Source organism: Ricinus communis, chromosome 6 (genome assembly GCF_019578655.1).
Source record: "Ricinus communis isolate WT05 ecotype wild-type chromosome 6, ASM1957865v1, whole genome shotgun sequence".
NCBI classification, from domain to species: Eukaryota; Viridiplantae; Streptophyta; class Magnoliopsida; order Malpighiales; family Euphorbiaceae; genus Ricinus; species Ricinus communis.
The window spans coordinates 10,869,769-10,892,145 of record NC_063261.1 but is presented as its reverse complement, the minus strand read 5'-3'; the positions used below and the strand labels follow the sequence as shown (position 1 = coordinate 10,892,145).

The following is a 22,377-nucleotide window of genomic DNA, read 5'->3' as shown; positions in this document are numbered from 1 at the left end:
GCATGAGCAAGTCCACTAAGATAACTGTTGGCAGTCTTAAGGGATGTTATTCTTATCTCATTTTGTGTAACAACTAGATTAATATTATCTTCAGCTTTTATCAATTGTTATATATCTTTACTTCTTGGTGCTCCACCCAAAACCTGTTGGTTCTGTAATCGATCCTACCAAATTTGGTTTGAAAAAGGAGATGTTTCTTTGCTAGTTTTTATCTTCTTTATGAGATTTTTCCTTATGTAAATACCCACTCTTCTCCTACTTTTGCAGTCCGTCAATGATGGCTCTCAAATATGATGAATTAACTTGGTTTCAGATCCTAAAATAAAGGTGGTAGCAGTAGAATAGAGCCTTTATTGCAGCAGCAGCTCCCCATTGACAATAAAGAAGCAGGCATGGGAAGTTTGGAAAGCCCGGAATGAATTTTTTGTTTAAAGGAAAGAAGCTGGAGCCCCGAGTGACAACAAAAAAAGAAAAAGAAAAAAACAGATGGAGCTACCAATTGATGGGAATCTTTAATTTGGCCATCAGCAAGGTCTACAAGGATCAATTCCAGTTCATTGGCTGGGAACAGAGCAAAATGGGAAAAAGCTGCAAATAATATTGTTAGTCAATTATGATGCCACCTTCCTCCAAAAGCAAGACGGGAAAAGCTGGCTTTTGCTGCAGAGATGTGCAAAAGGCTGTGCAGGTGGTTTCTACTGGTCGTAGCTGAAGCAGAAGCCCTCAAGGAGGCAGTTAAATCTGTGTAAGGCACAAGCTGGAAAAATATAATTTTCAAATATGATGCTTACAATGGTGATCGACTCAATAGCAACCGACAAATATCAAAAGTCCCTGGGAAAGTTTTTGTCCAGAGCAGAAGGAGATTATCTATAGGAGTGCTAACATAGAATATATATTCATTTCCAGTACATTTTCAGAGAGTCTAATAGGGTGGCAGATTGAATCTTAAAAATATGGGGCAGTTGATTTTAGGGGTATCTAGTATCAAGCCCTAACCATAGTTGCAAAGTATTTGCATGGGAGTATTTCTCCTTCTTCTCAATAATGAAATTTCCCATTATTCGTTCGAGAAAGAAAAGAAGAAAGAATGATAAAAACCAACCAATTTCAACAACAAAAGAAATGACAATTCATTGAGATCAAAAGGTTATATTTAGTCAAAAGCATGATAACCAGGATATACAGATACGATTCTCAGTGCTCCAAAATCTTTATCTTTTCAAGACAATTTTGCATGTGCAGGGTAACATCAGCTGATAAATGGTCTCCAACTGCAAGCTTATGCTGCTCAAATTTCGCTTCATCACACTTCAAGGCAGCTCTTTTGCAGGCTCTGATACTTCCTAGAATACAAGCATAGCAAAAACAATGACCACTAGTTAAATGTTATGCTCAGCAAAAGCACAATAAGGACAAAATTCAGTTTGAATAGCATCAAGGAACTACGATAATGACTAATAATGTCAGCAATTTGGTGCAAGCTGCTTTGGTAATCGGTATGCAGATTTACAACCCACTTTTGAAATGAAAAAAGGTTTCTGCAAAAGAAGTTGAAAAAGCCAGCCTCTTATCATGCCATGCCGCTTTAGAAGGACAAAATGTAAAAGTTCCAGCTTCTTTTCTTCTTTCAGCAACTCTTTTAAATGATTGAGGTTTCATAGACAAACCCAATCTAAGGTTTAACTTGATCCTAGAACTATAAACGAGCAGCACGAAGTCATCTGAGAGCTACAGGTCAAGTAGAAACAGATAAAAGTATGTGTGCTGTGGATTAGAAATGGAATTGAAAGTGACAAGGTGACATTAGCAGGTATGGCATAGGAAGTCCTCAAAGCACATTTTAGCTGCTTAGGATCTATTAAACTACAAACTAGATGAAATGAGTATGTTAACCATAGGACTAATTTAGGATAACTGAAACTCAAAAGTGCTATAGGAGTTCTATGCAATTGCAACATATCAGCTAAACTGAAGGGAAAGTGCAAGGAACAATAGTCCTTATTAATCACATGCATAAAGCATATATTGTCATCGCATACTGCTTGCTGACATCGCACAAAATGCAGAATAAATGAATAAGTCTTCCTATAAATAAGTTGGCCAACAATGGTGGTTATCCGTTTGTGCTCTTAATAAGAAGTTTGACCTCCTTAATCAACTTCCCGAAATGAATAACAAAAACGGTGAGTATTTAAGTTTATTAACTGTTCACTTTTTATTTTCCTTTCTTTTCAACATCTATCACCATCATTGTCTGACTTACCACTTAGGTCTAGTAAGTTGAATAACACAGGGCAATTTCCAATACTTCTGACCATGGTTACTGCAGACCAGACCTTTTGGTACTCCTCTCGTGAGGCTCTGATGATACATAGCTTTGTGATGGGATTCACATACTTGACTGCAAATATGAGTGAATAAATCTATTACATATTGAATGATTTTTAAACATGAACAACCAAAACACTAAGAGAACAACAAAGTTACCTTGGAATGAACCAAGTGATGAAGCCAAACCACACTCCCCATAATTTACCAAAATGCTTTCTTTAATTGCTTTTGAGACATTAAATTGAGTAATTATGATCGGATCGTCAGTATTGAGGTCCCGATTTGGATCCAAGAAAATTTCCATTACCATGTACCTATTTTTAAAGCCAACCATGATCCTTTTACCTACAAAAGAAATAAGCATCTCATTATCCAACACTATCCAGCAATCTCCAAAAAGAGTATCAAATTTCAACATGGAAAGCATAGTGGAGATATTCTGTATGAAAACAAAAATCCACTGCATAAGAGTAATTAGGAATATGTATCTATTTATGCAGTAGCTTAAACTACATTTACATTGAACTAAACAAAGTTCAGAGTCTCCATCTCAGAAACACCAATACTAGAGGATATAGAAATTTATTTGAACAAAAATTTCAGAGAACATCTACACTGATCAACAGGATGGAGAATTAATAATTTAGTTTGAGCAATAATGAAACAAATATCGGCCGTTTTACCTTATTCTGAACCTTAATAAACTGAATGTGATTATAGTTCAAAAGAAGCAATAAACGCATATGATCAGGAGAAAGAAAAAAAAAATTACAATTAGAAACATAACATTCATGTTTGACTATATAGTTACCCAATTGGTTGGTATATCAAAGGGTCAAATCATATTCAAAATCAGACACGAATATAGATGAAATTGTTCAAGGAAATGAAAGCATATTAACATGTATGAATCATTTAAAAGAAACAGAGAAAAATAAGAAATAAGAAGTGCATTAATCTCAAGAATTTGAAGCAGCTCTATAACAGCAAAACAAAACAGCAGCAATTTAATGTTGCTGGCTTTAGACCCGTATATAAATATTTCATAGTTATTATAAATACAAATTAACACCGAATTTTTAATACAGTACGATGCAGAATCTCCTTGTCAAAACCATTAAAATAGAACAAGAACAAGAAGAGGAAGCGAACAAAAATCAGAAATTTTTCAAAATTAAACAAAATCCCACCTCCAAAATCAAAAACCTAAACCCAAGTCGAATATTAGGAGAAGGAACCAAGAACAGCAACCACGAAAAGAACTTTTCAAAAATAAGAATACCAAGAAGCAAGAAAGAGCAAGGGTAAATTACTGAAGTTGTTACACAGCAAGTTAAAAAAGTACGCCTAATCTAAAACTGAAAAAGGGTCAAATTGCCCCCTATATTTGTGTCAATGGATTAAATAGTCCCAATTTAAACTATTTTAATATATAAGTCCACAACTTCTATTTTATGGCCGTATATACACAAATTATGATTCGGTCAACCGTAGAAATAACAACGGACAGAGTATTTATTTATTTAAAGAGATGTAAACCTGAATTTGATTAAAATATACGTATTCAAACCCGTCCTAAATATATTTAAAAACTACTTTTGTTATCCGAACTCGTCTTAAATCCGGATAGGAATGCTCGCATACTATCTAAGTCAGATTAAAATATGTTTACAATAATTAAATTCTAAAATATATTAATAAAAATTAATAAAAACAAAAAGAATCATAAATTCAAAACTAATAAAAAGTGTTCCAATATTAAAGGTTCAGTATATTAATACAACCCAAACATTATAAATTTAAATTAGTGTTCCAAATAATAGAAAAGCAAATATGTAATATCTATTTCAATTTGTGCATCTTCCAACTCCAAATTTAAAAGTATTTATCTACAACCTTTGAAAAAGAGACCAAAATTAGCATATTAAATACTAAAATAGTAAATCTTTCTATAACTATTATTATAAAAAATATAAAATTAACACTTAATAATAAATTTAAAGAAATTATATATCATCAATCAACAATTTCTTTAATTAAAGATAAATAACTTGCTTTTGCAGTTGAACTAGATTCTTAAAGAAAAATAAAATACAATCCTACAACTCAAACGCTGGCACTTTCTCAACTCAAAAACAAAAAAGCTTTGGAAAATAAAATTATGAATGCTATCAGAAAGTATCATCGAATTTTTACTGCAAATGTTACGGGGATAACCAAATAGTGCAATCAGAATACAATCAAAGAAATAAAGCTAGAAAACAATATAATTTACCATATTAGAAGTTCAGATTCTTGTAACTAATAAGCTCTTAGAATGAAAACAATGCAATAAAACTAGCATAAGCTCTTATAATGAAAAAATGCAATAAAACAATGCTATCAGAGACATCCTCGAATTTTTACTGCTAGAAAAAAAAAAAGAATCGGCATTGATGTTGGAAAAAATATGGTGGGGCAAGGGAAAGATGGGACCTTCCCATTGCTGTATAGATCATGTGACATAACCGAAAGAAGAAGAAACTAATATTAGGATTTAGGGCTAAAATCTTGATACTTATTGCAATTGCTACAAGTATCCCATTTGAAGTAGAATGACGATCCAACACATGCCTTTCAGCTGCAACTCACTAGATTTGACTATTTAAAAAACTTTATTGCTTTTATAAAATGCTATTAGCTGGTCCATAACTAAGCCAGAACTCAATATTACATCAAGAAAATAACTACTTTTTCTAGAAGAGGTCAAACAATAGTTAAATATCTCAAGTAAAATTTCAATCTTTATGAACATTAAGATTCCTGTAATACCTGAATGAAGAGAATAAGAGACAAAGATGAGAAACAACAATACCTAGATTACTGTAATACCCGGAATTTTCTTTTAATAATAAAATAATAATAATAATAATATTAATAAATAATTTTTTATTTAAATTAATTTTATTTTATTTTTATTTGGTTTAATTTGGGATGATTTAATGGAAATTTTAATGCTAAACAAATAAAGGAGTTAGTTTCTATATCCAATTAGTTTGACTTTTAAGAAATTAATTAAGTAAATTATTTAAGAAATAAATTATATTTTTAGTTATTCAGATTTTCCCCCAAATGAATATATATAAATTAAATTATATTTGAGAGTTATGGAAGAATTTGTAAAAGATATATTTTATAAAAGAATTTTTAGAGAAAATAGTATTTTAATTAGCTAATGGTGTAAAATTTTAATTGGAAATACTTAGCAAATTGATTAATTAAATTAATTGTGTGTTAGGATTAAATTGGAAATTTATTTTGAAATAAGGATTAAAAGTATAATTTTATTAATATATGAGGTTTTAATGAAAATTTGTATGTTTGGTATTTTTGCAATTAAATACGTCAGCAAGGGCTTTTTAATAATTTTACATTTGAAAGCAATGGTATATATGTAATTGTATATTTTCAATAATTCTAATTTGGCCCAAATTAAATAGTTAGCGGCTTAATTGAAAAGCTGCAGAAAAGTTTAAGGGTTAATTGGAAACTTTACAGGAAGAAATTGTTATAATTAAAAAAGTTGAGGGACTAAATGTCGATATGGAGAAGAAGAAAAGAGGAAAGAGATTGGGGAGAGAGAGAAGGCAGGGGGAGAAGGAAACCGGAGCTGCGGTCGTAGTTGGCTGACCACCGGGGCGCGGAGCTGGCCGACAAAGCTGTCAAAACTTCCTTGCCATCGTGCGTGCGTTTTCGGCGACGGTAGCCGTTGATTCTAGTGGCGATCGACTCCCCTCAGCGAGAGCTTCCTTTTGGCGGTAGCGGCGACGCAAATGGTGACTGGAGATGGAAGTTCGCGGTGGAGAGAGAAAGTGGGTGGCAGCCGGGTTTTCGGAGGACATATTCGGACTCCCCTCAGCTCCAGCTTCGCAATGGCGCCGGTTTTGTAGCGATCGGACTCTGTTTGCAAATCGACGGCCGACATGGTCCGTAAATCTCTCCAGACGATCAGGGGTTGAATCGGAAGACCGGAAGTAAGGATCGTCATTAGCGCGTCGTTTCGAGTCTATTGGTGTGTTCGAATCGTCGATCGGACTCCGGCGGCTGGAGGCGAATTGACCGAGCAATCAAGCGTCTCAGTAATTCTCTGATCCGTTGATTTTAGAATTCTTTGGTAAAGTTAAATGTTTATTGAATTGTGTTGAATATTAGAAAATATTGTGTATTAAAATATTTGTTTGTCGGACTGCCTGCCTTAGGTTGTGTTTTATGATGTGTGGCGGAGTCGGAAAATTAATGAAGTCTCGGGGACCCGACTCCCGTTAAAATGAATTGTTGATTATTCAAAGTATTTTCTGGTAGGTCCTGGACCCATTTTATGGGGGATAAATGTCCGTATTGTAAGAGAGGTTTTGCTGAATTTTCGATAGGATTTATCCGAGTCGAGATTCTTAGACAATCAGTCCTAGGGATCTAGACCTAGGGTTAATTGTCAACTGTTTCAGCGTTATTGATAAATTGTTTTTCGTGATTAGATAAATCCGTCAGTTCGGCTCGCTCCATCAGAGGCATCGAAGCAGAGCTAGGAGGTCGTCAAAGCTGTGAGTTAAAGTCATATATCTGCTTATGTGTGTCATGCTAATATTTTACACGATATCTCTAATTTAATGATTAATATTTTAATTATTCAGTTATGTACTGTTTATATATATTTCATTTTTCCGCATTATGATTTTATTGATTTTGTGTTGACTCGGGATGGGACGGTAATAGAACGTATTATTTTGATGAGTGCACTGGTATAAATCCGATGATGATGGAAAGAGGGTAAATTGGTAAATTTAAAAAGGTAAGATTAGGACTTGCCCTGGTCGAGCATTGCTCTCTGGGCTGAGTAGAGTGAGTGTGCTGAAGTAAAGGTCCCTGGTCGAGCATTGCTCTCTAGGCGCCGGCTTATTTGGAAATCTAAGTGACCAGACTGGAGTTAAGGACCCTGGTCGAGCTTCGCTCTCTGGGCGCCAGTCTTATTGGAGTAAGAGAGCCGAAAGGCTAAGAGTGTTAGTGATAGTTAAGTGGCTAAACTGGATTTAAGGACCCTGGTCAAGCTTCGCTCTCTAAGCGCTAGTTATGTTAGAATGAGAAAGTCGAGATGTTAGTGTTGAGATTAGTCGAGATGTTAATGTTGAGAGTAGGGTTCTGTTGTGGTACCCCGTCCCGTTGTATGTGAAGGTTATATTTTTATTTTTTTTATTTAAGAATGACATGACACAAATATTATTGCATGACTAAATGCGTATTTTCAAATAAATAAATGTGTTATTGAAGTATTTGAAATTATTTTTGGGATATATGATTTTAACTCACTCTCTAGACTGACAGTCTCAATTTTACTGGTTTTAATATCTGTGTTTATTAGTCTTCTCGCAGCTCTTATCAAGCAACCCGACTCATTCATCATCGGGTGATGTGTTTGATTTGGTATACTGACTTGTAAAAATTTAGATTCTCCGCAATAGAAATAGTAGATTTATTAGTTGTAATTTTATGTAGTTTCGGGTCTCGCCTAATTCTTCTGGCAGACCGAATTAAATATGTAAAATTTAACGGTTAAGATAAATTGTGGCATCAATAATATTAGATGAGATTTATTTAAGTCAGTGAGTATTAGGCTTACTACGGGATTTGTGGCCTTACGCCTACCCATTCCTTAGTGCCGGTCACGGGCCCACAGATCGGATCTTGACAATCACTAGAGACTCTTTCGAGTATTTGAAGAAGAAAGATGACCAGATGGCCGACGACGACTGATGCGAGGTTGAAGAAGAAAGATCATTGGAGAATGCCGCAAATGGAGAAGGAAGATGACCGACAAATACTGCAAGGATGGAGGCTAGAAGAAAGATGATTGACGATTAAGGGTTTGCAATGGTGGAGGCTTAAGAGGTTAGAGAGAGTAGCGTGGAGGATGTGACAGAGAGGTAGAGAAGAGATGAAAGTTGAATTAGAGTTTTTAATCGAAATAACTATAAAAATGATGGGTAAACTTGTTAAGATTTGATAATAAATATTTAAAATTTTAGAAGTTATATTTTGGTATTTGAAACCAGAAATCATCAATATTTAAGAATATGAAACTGGTAACCTATATAAAAAAGGTGGATAATTACAAAAATGGTATGTGAATTTGTTAAAATTTGAAAATTAAGTATTTAAATTTTTAAAGTTAGAATTTAGCTTTATGGATTTTTAGTAAATATTTGCAACTGAGTGTATATAATAGGTCAGTAGCAATTACGGACTTGTAATCTTAGAATACATATTATCAACTTAGTAGATTAAAAAGAATAATATGATAATTTTTTTTTAAAGTATATACTTTTAATAGATTAATTTATTATTCTTACTATCATCATTACATTGTTCTCATTATATTTTCATCAATTCTTTTAAAGAAATCTCTATTCAACTTTAAGCAAAACTTGTCTTCTTCAACTCATCACTATAAACATCTAAAACAAAATTGATCATTATTGAGGATGATAATTTTAACTATAATATTAATTACTAAAATATTTCCTTATGACATGTATAGTATTTATTGATATATTTTTACTATCATTGTAATTTTTATTTTTTATATGAAATATTTACCCTCTTTCATATAAATATTATTTTTCATAATACTAAATAATATTTTGATGATAATTCTTTTTCTGTTTGCTTAAATCCTACAAATAGTAAATATGTGATTTACCTTGTAACAAAAGAGTTTTGTACTATTTCTTTATTTTAATACTATGTAAATATAAGCTATTACTATTCTAATATTTAACAAACTAATATTTTTTTATTTATGATGATTAATGATGTATTAGGGTAAAGTTCAAAAAATTACTCTGTGATTTAGCGCTTTTTCACACGTCAGACGGAGATATTTTCTGTATCAAAAAAGTATCACATGTTTTATTTTCTTAGTATTTTTTATGTATATATTTATATTTTTATTATTTCTTAAATAATTTCACATGTATTTTATACGAACCATTACTGATAACTAAGTATCATAAGTCAATTAGTCTACTAGTCACTGAGTTAGAGACAATGAATTGTGGTTACTAAGCTAGATACCAATGAATAATATTTGTTATATTTTATTTATTTTTATTATAATTTTTATTTTATTAATACATTTTATTATTCGTTAAGTATAATTATTTTTTATTGATTTAATTTTTTATTTATATTATTTGAATTTTATAATTATTTATATGAAATTTTATATATAACTATTAAATTAATAAATATAAAAATTAAAAATTAAAAATAATATATAAATTAATAAATATTTAAATTAAAATAGTAATACACTTAAAGTAATAATGTAAATTAAAATAATAATTAAATAATATCGTTAATCATGTGACGGGGTAAGGATAGGATGCTTGGACAAGGAGCGGCTTCTGGTAGGCTTTTAGGATGGCAGCACTCTAAGGTATGGGGTTACATGATTGAATTGAATTGCACATCGAAACGGGACGGAGAATGGTTCATAGCATATATGTAAAGAGTTGGAATTAATCACATGAGGTGCTTTTTGTTTGTTTGGCTATGGAGTTAAAAGAACACCAAAATTAAACGTGCTTGGTTCGGAAAAATTTCAAAATGGGTGATATCCTGGTAAGTTTTCGAATCTGCCAAGGGGATAAAATCGTGAGGCCAGTAGGGGCCAAAGCGGATAAAATATCTCACGTGATCTGATTTTGAATCCTTACAAATTGTATCAAAGCAGGGCCCTTTAGTAGATATGTGGTTCCATGATAAACCAAGCGGAAGTTGGTGGACATGTGATAGCCTGGCTTAGAGAAGCGGTCCGATGAGGGCGGGAAGTGGACGTCGAGGCAAGGATAGGATGCCTAGACAAGAAGTGGCTTCTGGCAGGCTTCTAGGATGGCATCACTCTGAGGTACATGGGTACATTATGGTTGATAGCATATATATAAAGTGTTGGAACTAATTACATGAGATGTCTTTTGGTTGTTTGGTTGTGGAGTTATAGGAACTCTAAAGTTAAATGTGCTTGGTTCGGGAAGATTTCAGGATGAGTGACCTTGTGGGAAGTTCTCAAATCCACCAAGGAGACAAAGCCGTGAGGCTAGTAGGGGCCAAAGTGGACAATATCTCATGTGATCTGATTTCGAGTTGTTACAAATTTAATAAGTGGTCTCTAAATAGCAACCACTTCTATGTGGTCTCTAAATAGTTACCACCTTAGAAACCACTCTGATTTTTTTTCACTATTTTTATTAGCGACAGATTTTAGCGACTACCATATGTGGTCTCTAAAGTAGTCGCTAATTGGCTTTAGCGACCACTTAGAGACCATATCCGGTGGTCGTTAAACTGTTATTTTTTTATAGTATTTATATCAACATATTCTAGTACTACACTACTATTTTGAATATGATCTCTCAAAAAATGGTGTCTAATATCTATGTGCTTACTGCTAGAGTATTAAATAGGGTTCTTAGAAAGGTTTATAGCACTAGTGTTGTCATATTTGGTAGGAATGTGATCAACCTCTCTCCTATAATCTCTTAACTGTTGCCTCATCCAAAGGATTTGAGCACAATAATAACTCACCGCCATATATTCGGCTTCTACGGTGGAGATAGCAACCGAGACTTGTTTCTTGTTAAACCAAAATACTAATACTAAGCATTCACCTAAAAAATAGCAAGTTCTAGAGGTGTTGTTTCTATCTGATAGACTACCAGCATAATCGGCATCCGAATAGCCTATTATATCAAAAGGAGTTTCTCTAGGATACCAAAGTCCTAAGTTCAAGGTTCCATATAAATATTTCAAAATTCTTTTGATGGTATCTTTTGGACAAGATTGAAATCTAGCACAAAGGAAAGCACTATAAATAATATCGGGTCTAGAGACGGTTAAGTATAAAAGTGAGTCGGTCATACCTCTATAGAGCTTTTAATTTACGCTCTTGCCTTTCTCATCATTGTCCAATTTAATTGTGACACTCATCCGAGTCTTGGCTACTTTGCAACCATTCATTTCAAATTTCTTTAGGAGTTCTCTTGTGTACTTGGATTGGTTGATGAATATTATGTCTTTTCTTTGCTTGATTTGAAGACCAAGGAAGAATTTGAGCTCTCTCATCATGCTAATTTCAAATGCCTTAGTGATGCACTTAGTAAAATCCTCAGAAAGCAACTCATTAGTAGCACTAAATACAATGTCATCAATATAAATTTGAACAATTACAGATGATGGTGAGAAGTCTATTTGTTATATTGGTAACACACTCATTAGGCTTCATCTTGAACATCTCATATTTAGTGACGTAGATTTGGATCTTCCTTGATTTTACTTATTTCGTGCCTTCTTGATAGTTCTCTAAGGTAGTCCAAATTTGATGAGCTGTAGTGTAATATTGCACTCTCCCACACTCTTTTCTAGAGACGCAACTCACAAGTATAGCCATTGCTTGCTTGTTCTTGTGGTTGTGCTTCCTGTGGTCATCCACTCAATCTTCTTTGGGAAAGATTCTTTCTTCATCATTCTTTATTTCAATGGGAGCTTTCCATTCCTTCACCATATATTCCCACACTTCAATGCCATAGGAATCCAAACATATTTCCATTTGGAATTTCTAAAAAGTATAATCGGATTCGTCGAAGAATGGCTTGAGGTGTTGGGCTCCTTCATTAGTTTCCATGATCTTTACACTCACAATTAAGCTTGATAAGAATGAACTTGCTCTGATACCACTTGTTGTCCTTTGGAACCAAGAAGGGGGGGGGGGGGTAAAGGTAAGAACACAAGAGATTTTAGGTAAGAACACAAGAGATTAAGGTAAAGGTAAAGAGAGTAAAGGTTAGAGAAGATGACACCAAGGATTTATAGTGGTTTTGAACAAACCTCCCTACGTCTACTCCTCAAGATCACACTCGAGTGTTTCACTATAATCACTAAGATTACGACCTTTGGGTTTTACAAGGTCACTCAACAACTTGGTGTTTTCAAGGCTCACACTAAACCTCTTCCCTTAGTGTACCAATCTCTCACTAAGTCCCTTAACCCTTGAGTATTAATGGTAACTCAATAACCAATTCCTTGTATTTTTAATACCCAGGCTCACACAATAACCCTTTTAAGTGTTAGTTGAATAAAGAGTTTCAACTTAATACACTTTACAAAAAAGAAATTGAGTATAGAAAGTTGAGAAATAAGTTTACAAGAGCGGTTGACGTTTCAATGATTATTGACATTGCATTAATTGTGAAAATTGCCCTGCACCGTAATAGCGCCCTCGTGCTTGCCTTATACGAGCCCAGAAGCGTCGTCGCGCTTTTTAATGCGCTATTTTCTGCCAAAATTTGTCTCGAGGCCTAAAGAGAGGCGCTTGGCTTCTAAAGCACCCTCACATTTCTTGGAGCATTAACACTTTGATTGCCAAGTGTCACAAGGTGATTAGCTTGCTGTCAAGTAGACTTTTCAACGTCTTGTAAACTTTTAGTCATATGAAAAGCACCCCCATGCCTTGGAAGCACCATTGCGCTTTTGGGGTCTTTTTATAAGACTTACTTCAAAGCTAAAGAAATTTTAGGATAAGCTTGGTTCCTTTAATACTCTATCATATAAACACAGAGTCGTGGTGTTAGTGATAATTAATTTGGTTGTTATAACTAAAATAGAGATCAATTGTATCTTAGGTCAACAAGCCTGAAGTCTAATCGGTTGAACACCCAACCTTAAAGCAAAACTGGGAGATACAAAATAATGGATAGCCCTAGGGTCTAACAAAACTCTAGCCTCAGAATAGCAAACTGGAATAATACCTGACACTACAGCATTAGAGGCTCACACATCTTGATAGGTAAGAGTGAACACTCTTCTCTATCCACGACCTAACTGCTATGAACCCGAAGTCTGGCTCTGAACTCTGCTCCTTGATCTACCTCTTATAGCTCTGCCTCCGAAACCATTGCCCTGTTGGCCGGAAAATTAAGATCCACCCTTATAATAACCAGGAGCTACAAAATAAGTTGGTCGAGCTATGCTTGCAGATGAGCCTAGAGAAAAAGCTAACTGGTTGAAATAGCGAGGGCATGCTCAAGCCATATCACCCATCTCACCACACCTGAAACAAGCTCCACTAGACATTAGGCGTGGTTCTGATGTGTCCTACCATACATCTAGCATGCACTAGCTCCAGAAGTAGAACTGTTATAACCAGAACTCTGTCCATTGCCACTGAAGCTTTGACCTAGCCTAAATCCTCGACTACCCTTCGAATAGTGTCTATCGTTCTTGTGAGTACAGTAGTCCTTCTACCGGCCCTATTGGTCAGAACCCCCGAAGTGTGCTCCACTATTATAAAACGGCACTACTGGCTATGCACTACTCTGACCCTCAGTCTTGGTCTTCTTCTTCTTGCCTTTCATCAGTCCTCTGGCTAAATTCCCGCAGGGTCATCTCCATCTATCTGGCCATATCAGTAACCTCTAAGAAGATGCTCCTCCTAGACTGAACCAATGAGAAAACTCTAGACCTAGACCTGATATGCACTTGTTGTTCTTATGCTCCTCGGTCCCCACAACATAGGGCGCATACCTGCTCAGCTGAACAAACCGCCTAGCATACTTTTTTACTAACAGATCTCCCTTAACCAACCTCTCAAATATTTTCCTGTACTCTTGCCTTACACTGAAGGGAATGAAGTACTCCTCGAACCTATTTCTGAACTGCCTCTAGGTCATACCATCCAAAAAGGGATGAATATAGTGTTTAAACCACTGAGATGTTATTCCCTTTAAAAAAACCTGCCATCTTGATGGTTCTCTTGTCTAAACATTGCAAATCGAATGCTCTCTTCTCAACCTCGTCTAGAAAGTCTAAAGGGTCCCCTGATACCCCATCAAACTCCTTAGGTCTCAGCTTAATATAGTCGGACATAGGAACCTTGTCTGAATTTCTAATACCGGACCTACCACTATGGCTCCTGAACCTCGAGCAGCCTGCTGTTGCTGAAGAACTAATAATTGTTCCAAAGCTTTTTGCACCCTAGTCATACTGGTTACAAATGCATTAGGTGAAACTCCACCAGCACTAGGTGCCTCCTGAGCCTCGACCTGATATGGTTGGGCTGCCGCTCGAGGTCTACCTCGCCTCTTGGTTTCACGGGTTGGTGCTAGTGGGAGCCGACTAGGTAGAAACCTCATCCTAGGCCTGTTGGGCCACTATTGCTATTGCAACTACTTGAGTCCATGACATAGCAGAAGCTAAAAATAAACAAACAGTGTATCAAGATGACAACAGACTCTCTAACGTGTAGCGCAGATACTAGAATCAATGAAACATGCAAGGACAGACTCGAACCTAACTCCGCAGTAGCTAAGGAAGCTAACCTAGGTCGAAGGAAATCTAAACCTAGGCTTTGATACTAACTTTGTCACGACCCAATCTGTGAGCCCGTGACTGTCGTTAGGAGATGGATAGGCTTAAGACCACTGAAACCCGTAGCAAGCCTCATGATCACTAACTTAATTAAAATATAATTTCATTCAATATACCAAATATTATACTTATTAATACTCATCCACAAGTACAATAGAATTCATACCAGTTCATTAGCACTAATAAAATTAATACATCATCAGATTGTTCCTCATGCTGAATAGAAATTTTAATTATAAATGTAGATGTTATAGAGTATCTAAAAATTTGAATAGTTCAGAATGCAAGAAAAATAATTACGTCAAGCTCGAGGAAGAAAAAATTCGGGCTACTCAAAGAAAGGAACTGCAGAGGACCTAGCTGTCACTTAAAAAATAAAATAATTAAATTGAGACTATTAGTCTCGGGAGTGAATTAAAATCATATAGTCTGAAATTAAAGCAAACATTTATATAAAGTAATTATTTAAATAATATAAAATATCACATGATAAGTACGTGTCATATTATAATTTAGAAATATGCAATTTTAACACATACGAGACGAGTACCTCAACAGAACCCTAACCCCCAATTCTAGCAGCCTTTCGGCTCTCTTATTCCAATAAGACTGGCGACCAGAGAACAAGACACAACTAGGATCCTTAAGTCCAGTCTGGTCACTTAAATACTAACACAGCCAGTGCCTAGAGAGAAATGCTCGACCATGGACCTTTCTCCGGAAAATCAAAACCCTATAAGCCTAGAGAGCTATGGTCGACTAGGACACATCACCAAATACTTCTCTATTACCTGACTTTGAATTTCACAGGTGTGCACGCGGTCCTGATGTAATCCATAAGGTGACAAGTTCTACTGTTGTCTCATCCCGAGCCATAATTCATATTTAACATCAACAAAAACTAAAGTAAGATGATACACAAAAATTTAAAATGTTATTCGATCCGACAAAAATACTAAAATTAAATACGCCAGTATAACGAACATAAATTAATAATGCAATATTTATAATAATAATAATAATAATAATAATAAATGTAATGGCAATAAGTAATAATAGTAGTAATAATAATAATATCGGAAAGGAAAAAAAATAAAATGTAATAATGCTAATACTGCTAATGATGATAATAATATTTATTAATCAAATAGGATTTGTATTTAATTTCGGACATAGCACGTGTAATAGAATATATGACTTTAACTCACAGTTCTGTCGAGTTTCCGCTATCTACTCCTACATCTCGGGTGGAACTGGCTGAACCGACGAATTATCTATTCAAGAAGATAATTAAGATAATAAAATATTTCATAACTTATCCTAGGCCTAGACTCATAGATTTAGACTGCCTAAAGAAATCCCGACTGATCTAGACTTGAAAATTCTACCGAAAATTCGGCAGAATCTCTCTTAAAATATGGATGTTTATCTCTCGTAAAACGGGTTTAGAACCTGCCAGAAATACTTTTAATATTCAACCATTATTTAACAGGATTTCGGGTCACCAAAGCTACATTATTTTTTCCGACTCTGTAACACAATTCAAATCTTAATTATTAATTAATAGTCCGGCATAATTATTTGTTATACAATCACTCACAATTAATTTGCTGGCATCTAAATTAATTATTCATAGCTATGATTATCTCCCAACCGAATAATAATTAATTGCATAATTAATTTTATGATATTTATAATTAAGCTAACAATTAATTAAATTAAGTTATTTATAATTAACAATTAATGGTAATATTATTTTTTAAAATTCTTAAATAATTTCTAAGGTCCAAACAACTTTTACCGAACCCAAAAATCTAAAATCTGTGCGTCCGAAAAATATTTAGACCTGAAAGTCGGAATTCGAATTTGAAAGTATCTACGTGAAACTTGAGACGTGTTGTAACCAAAAACACTAAAATCATAGCGTTGCCCTTGCTGGAAAACGCTAGATCGAGGCAAACATGGTACTGCTCTGGTGAGGCATCACTACTAGCTTACGGCGAGGGAAATGGCGGGGAAGGGCTGTTCAGGAGGGTTTTCGATGGTGGAGAGTTAGAATCCGGTGTCGGTTTGCCCAAAGGACGCTGGCAAGGCAGCGATCCAATGATGGGAGCAAGGACGACAGCTCCTCCAATTCCTTTCGATTATCCCGACGAGAAAGGAGGAATAAGGGCAGCGACAACAAAAAAAGAAGGGGAGGAAAGTGAGTTTGGTGGTTAAGCGGAGGTGCAGGCGGTGGAAATGGAAGAAAACGGGGAGGGAGAAGAGTGTAGCAGGGAGGAAGAAGAGAGAAGAGGGAGAGGTGAGCACAGGGACCTAGATGCAATTCTCCAAAGTCTTAAAAAATATAAAGTTAGACCCCCTTAAAATGTTAGCTACAGTAACACCCTTAATTAAGTTATTCTATATATATATATATATATATATATATATATATATATATATATATATATATATATTTATTTATTTATTTACTTACATTTATAGACCTACTTAATCACTATTCCCATAAATTGACACTAATTAGACTCATAATAATAATGATAACTATATAGAATAAATAAATCATTAATAGTTAGTATAAATTAAATCCGATTAAATAGAAAACAAGTATTTTAAATAAGGTTAATATAAATAAAATTGACTCACTCATTTAAAATCACAAAACTAAATTTAAAATTAATCAAAAATTAATATATTTTAAATACTAGATAATATTAAATTAAATTAAATGATGTTCAATCACTCATGGAAGATATTAATTTATCAAATTTCTCCCAAAGAATAATGACATTAAAATTTAAAAATTATGGATATTACAGTTGCACACTTTATATTTAATGCATCTATAGCAATTATTTGAAAAAATCAGTCTCTAGCACGTTCATTTATTATTACGTGAATGGCCGAATACTGACCAAAATAATATTTAAACAATTATAAAAACACTTGTCAAGCTTATTTTAAATATTAATTTTAAAACTAATAAATCCTCTGTGTTATTGAATATATATATATATATATATATATATATATATTAAATGTTTTACCAAGCTGGATCAAATTTAAAATACTAGATTTTTGAGGTGAAATTGAGCTCGATGCTTGAGACCTAATAGTCTATTAACTTAATTTAGTTAATATATATTTATGTTCTAATAAGAATTCAGTAATTATTTTAATTATTGAATACTTTCTAGAGTGAGAACCCAATACCTTAATTGATTATTATTATTATTATTATTATTATTATTATATATATATATATATATGTATATATATATATATATATACACGTATGATGGAGTTCAAATAATTCACTATGAATTTTTACAAAATTGAAAATAAAAAGTATAAATAAAAAATATAATACTTTTAATATAATCCTATAAGATATTGATGAATTACTTTATAACTTTTATAACAATAATTTGCATATGTAATGCATGCAATACTACTTTTTGATAAGCTATTGATAAACAAAGTTTAAGTAACATCATTGAAAATTATAACTCATCAGTCGTTTAATCGCACGTTGCATAATATTTATTATTTTAATTATAAATAACAATAGAGTATGAGTTTATAAAAATTTAGTAAATTTTTTAATATTTATTAATCACATTTCTAAAAGAACAAATAATTTTAAGTATTTTTTAATTATAATTTTAAAATTTTATTAATGCAACAAATATAAAAAATAATTTTATTGTATTTACTAAATACATAAAATTAGTACTGCAAATATTATTCATATATTATTTTTAAGTTTAAAAATCATTATATAATAGAAGGTTATTAATTAATAAAATATTTGAAAATACAATTATAATAATATTCTTTAGTATTAAAATTATTATTTAATTAGAAAAGCAATTTATTAGATAATAAATTAATATAAAAATTATTATAATTTCATATGTGTTATTAATAAAGATTATATTTTTATTTTGTTATAATATTAAAAGTGTTATATTATAAAATTAAAAGTTAGAAATTATTTTTTATATTTTTCTTTTATTAATATGGGAATTTTATTCTAAGTATATTTATATAATAGTTTTTATAATAATAATTTACATACATAATATGCGTCATATATAGATTTAAATTCAATAAGAAAAAATACAATCATTTATACAAAAATTGTCTCGTTAAAAATGTTTTTAAAAGGAAACAAATGAATGGAATAAAAACTTTTCAATATAAAAAGAATGCAATCAACTAGGTAAAAACATAACCTGAAAAAGATATTAAATCGAATCTTAATTAATAATAAGGTATGGGCCACTGAGGTGGCGGAGTTGATATCTTTTGAGAAAGGAGAGAGGGGGTACTGAAGTGAATATTTACTGATGAGGGCAAAATATTATTCGGTGTCTCCTTATATAGATAAAGCTACAGTAACACCCATAATTAACACAATTAAGAGTTAAAATATAATTAGTGTTATAATAATATTGAAGTGTTTAGATAATATTGAATGTCAATCATTATTTTTATGGATAGACTTTTTATATAAATAGAACTTTATTTTTATAATTCTTTACGCCTATAAATATGTGTTACAATTAGTAGAATGAAACACACATATATACATATAAAAAAATTATTCTCTCTTCTCTTTTTATTTTTTTTTACAACACGTTATCGACACGATTGCTTAGCACATATATAAGATTAAAAAAAAAAACTATTTTTTTCTTTTCATAATTCTTTTTAAAAAGAATCGTATAATACTATACTATATTTTTATTGAATTCATTATTGAATTAACAAGGACTCATTTTTCTAATTCTAATAAATATACAACACATTATTAACACAAATAACTGAATTCATAATGGGAGAAACTTATGTTAATACAATATATGGTAGTAACAAAATAATTGAAGACTCCAGAAGAGCATATATATTACTACCTGAAGGTGCATATTTCTTTATTAAAAATATATTATTCTCTCTAAAATCTTATAGAAATTTATTTAGCTTTAAAGATATTCACTGAAATGGATATCATATTGAGACTTCAAATATATGAAATATTGAATATCTCTATATTACAACTCTCACAATGGAAAAGAAATGTATATCAGAGAAATTATCTACTTCCTTCTTTGGCTTATATTACACATATATGTGTACTATTGAAACAAATGTGGTAGTAAACTAGAAATTTACTGATTCAAATATTTTTTTTATTTGGCATGATTGATTAGGTATTCCTGGATCAACAATGATACAAAAAATTATGAAAACTCATATGGTCATCCATTAAAGAACTAGAAGATTCTTCAATCTAATGAATATCTATATTCGGCTTACTCTCAAGGAAAGCTGATTATTAGACCTTCACCGAGTAAAATTCAAAATGAATCACCTAGATATCTAGAACGTATACAAGGTGATATTTATAGACCAATTCATCCATCATATGGACCATTTAATATTCTATGGTGTTAATAGACACATCAACAAAATGTTTACATGTATATTTATTATCAACTCATAATCTGGCATTTGCTAGATTACTTGCTTAAATAAGTCGATTATGGGCAGAATATTCAAAATATGCTATTAAGACAATTCGTCATAATAATGTTGGTGAATTTACATCTAAGACCTTTAATGATTACTGCATGTCAATTGGAATAACTGTTGAACATCTAGTAGCTCATGTTCATACTCAAAATGGTCTAGCAGAACCTATTATTAAATGTCTCCAATTAATAGCTAGACCATTGCTTATAAAAACAAACCTTCCAATAATTGTTTGGGGAGATGTAATTTTACATGCAACAACTATTATTCGCATCAAGCTAACTAGTTATTATAAATTTCACCATTATAGTTGGATTCTAGCTAGGAGCCAAATATTTCCCATTTGAGAACTTTAGATGTGCTGTTTATGTCCTAATTGGCCCCTACGTCACATAAAAATTGGACCTTAGAGGAGATTAGGAATATACATTGGATATGAATATCTATCTATAACTAAATATCTTGAGCCATTAATGGGAGATATTTTTACTACGAGATTTAATGATTATTTTAATAAGAATTTGTTTCTTAAGTTGGAGGGAGAGAACAAACAATTAGAGAAACAAATTTCTTAGAATAATCCATTATTAGATAATCTTGATCCTTATTCAAAACAATGTGAATCAAAAGTCCAAAGGATCATTTATTTGTAAAGTATAGCAAACCAATTGCCAGATACATTTTGTGATCTAAAAAGAGTTACTAAATCTCATATGCCAACTGAAATGCTCCAATTAGAATTGATGTCCCACTAGGACAACATATTAATATTATAGCAAATGAGTCCATGATATGACAAAAGCATGGTAGGCCACCTAGTTCCAAGGATAAAACTCCATAAAAGAAAGGGAATAAAATAAATAAAGTGACAATTTCAAAACCGACGTTCTTAAAGAGCCTATAAGAAAAGACATAGATGAGCAAGTACCCCCAGAAGAGGTTCAAGTGCCTAAATATGATGAGAATAATGAGATCTCAATCAATTATTTCACTTCAGGTAAAAGATGGACCTAAATGAAACTGTTGCCGACAATGTATTTGCATATATAATAGCAATTGATATTGCAAAGGAAAGTGAAACTATTGAACCTAAGTCTATCATTGAATGTTGACAGAGAAATTATTGGCCTAAATAGAAAGATGCAATCCAAGAAGAATTAAACTCATTAGAAAAACGCCAAGTATTTAGGCCCGTTGTTTTGACACTTGAAGATATTTACCCAATAGGCTATAAATAAATTTGTGTGCGTAAACGCAATGAGAAAAATAAAATTATGAGATAGAAAACACGACTTATAGTATAAGGGTTCTTACAAGGACCTAGCATTAATTATGAAGGATTTTATTCCCAGTTGTGGGTACTATTAGATTTTGATTTTTAATTAATCTGCCTAGTTTAGAAGGACTTCATATGAATCTTATGGATGTCATTACAGTTAATTTATATGGATCACTTGATAATGACATTTATATAAAAATTCTTAAAAGATTAAAAATGTCTGAAGCATGTAGCTCAAAATTTCAAGAAATGTATTCAATTAAATTACAAAAATCTTATATAAATTGTAACAATCTGGACGAATATGATATAACCGACTTAGTGAATATCTTTTAACGGAAGGATATATTAATAATTCAATTTATCCATTCGTTTTCACTAAGAAAACAAACTTTGATTTTGCTATAATTGTGGTTTATTTTGATAATTTAAATATCATTGTGACTCTTGAAGAGTTGACAAAAACACAATAACTTATTTAAAAAATATTGAAATGAAAGATTTATGATGAATAAAATTTTATCTCGGTTTGCAAATCGAACATTTATTTGGAGGGATTTTTATTCATCAGTTAACTTATATTAAAATAATATTAAAATATTTTAATATGGATAAAACTCATCCAATGAGTTCTCCCAAATTGTTAGACACCTGGATGTGAAAATAACCATTTTCGTCCTTGAAAAGATGGTGAGAAAATACTTAGTCCAGAAGTATCATATTTTAGTGCTATTTGAGCATTAATATATCTTGCTAATTGTACAAAA

General features: G+C 32.3%; 1 protein-coding gene across 1 annotated transcript; it reads right to left on the bottom strand.

The window, feature by feature from the left end:
* Nucleotides 1–1,108: 1,108 nt before the first annotated feature.
* On the bottom strand, nt 1,109–3,659 carry LOC8287562 (probable ribonuclease P/MRP protein subunit POP5). The gene is made up of 4 exons (XM_002513172.4): nt 3,525–3,659; nt 2,491–2,679; nt 2,267–2,404; nt 1,109–1,346 (listed from the first exon to the last, which is right to left on the bottom strand). Exons 2-4 carry the CDS (start codon nt 2,666–2,668, stop codon nt 1,198–1,200), a joined length of 465 nt encoding a protein of 154 aa, XP_002513218.2. The 5' UTR covers nt 2,669–2,679; nt 3,525–3,659; the 3' UTR covers nt 1,109–1,197.
* Between the last annotated feature and the right edge of the window lie 18,718 nt (nt 3,660–22,377).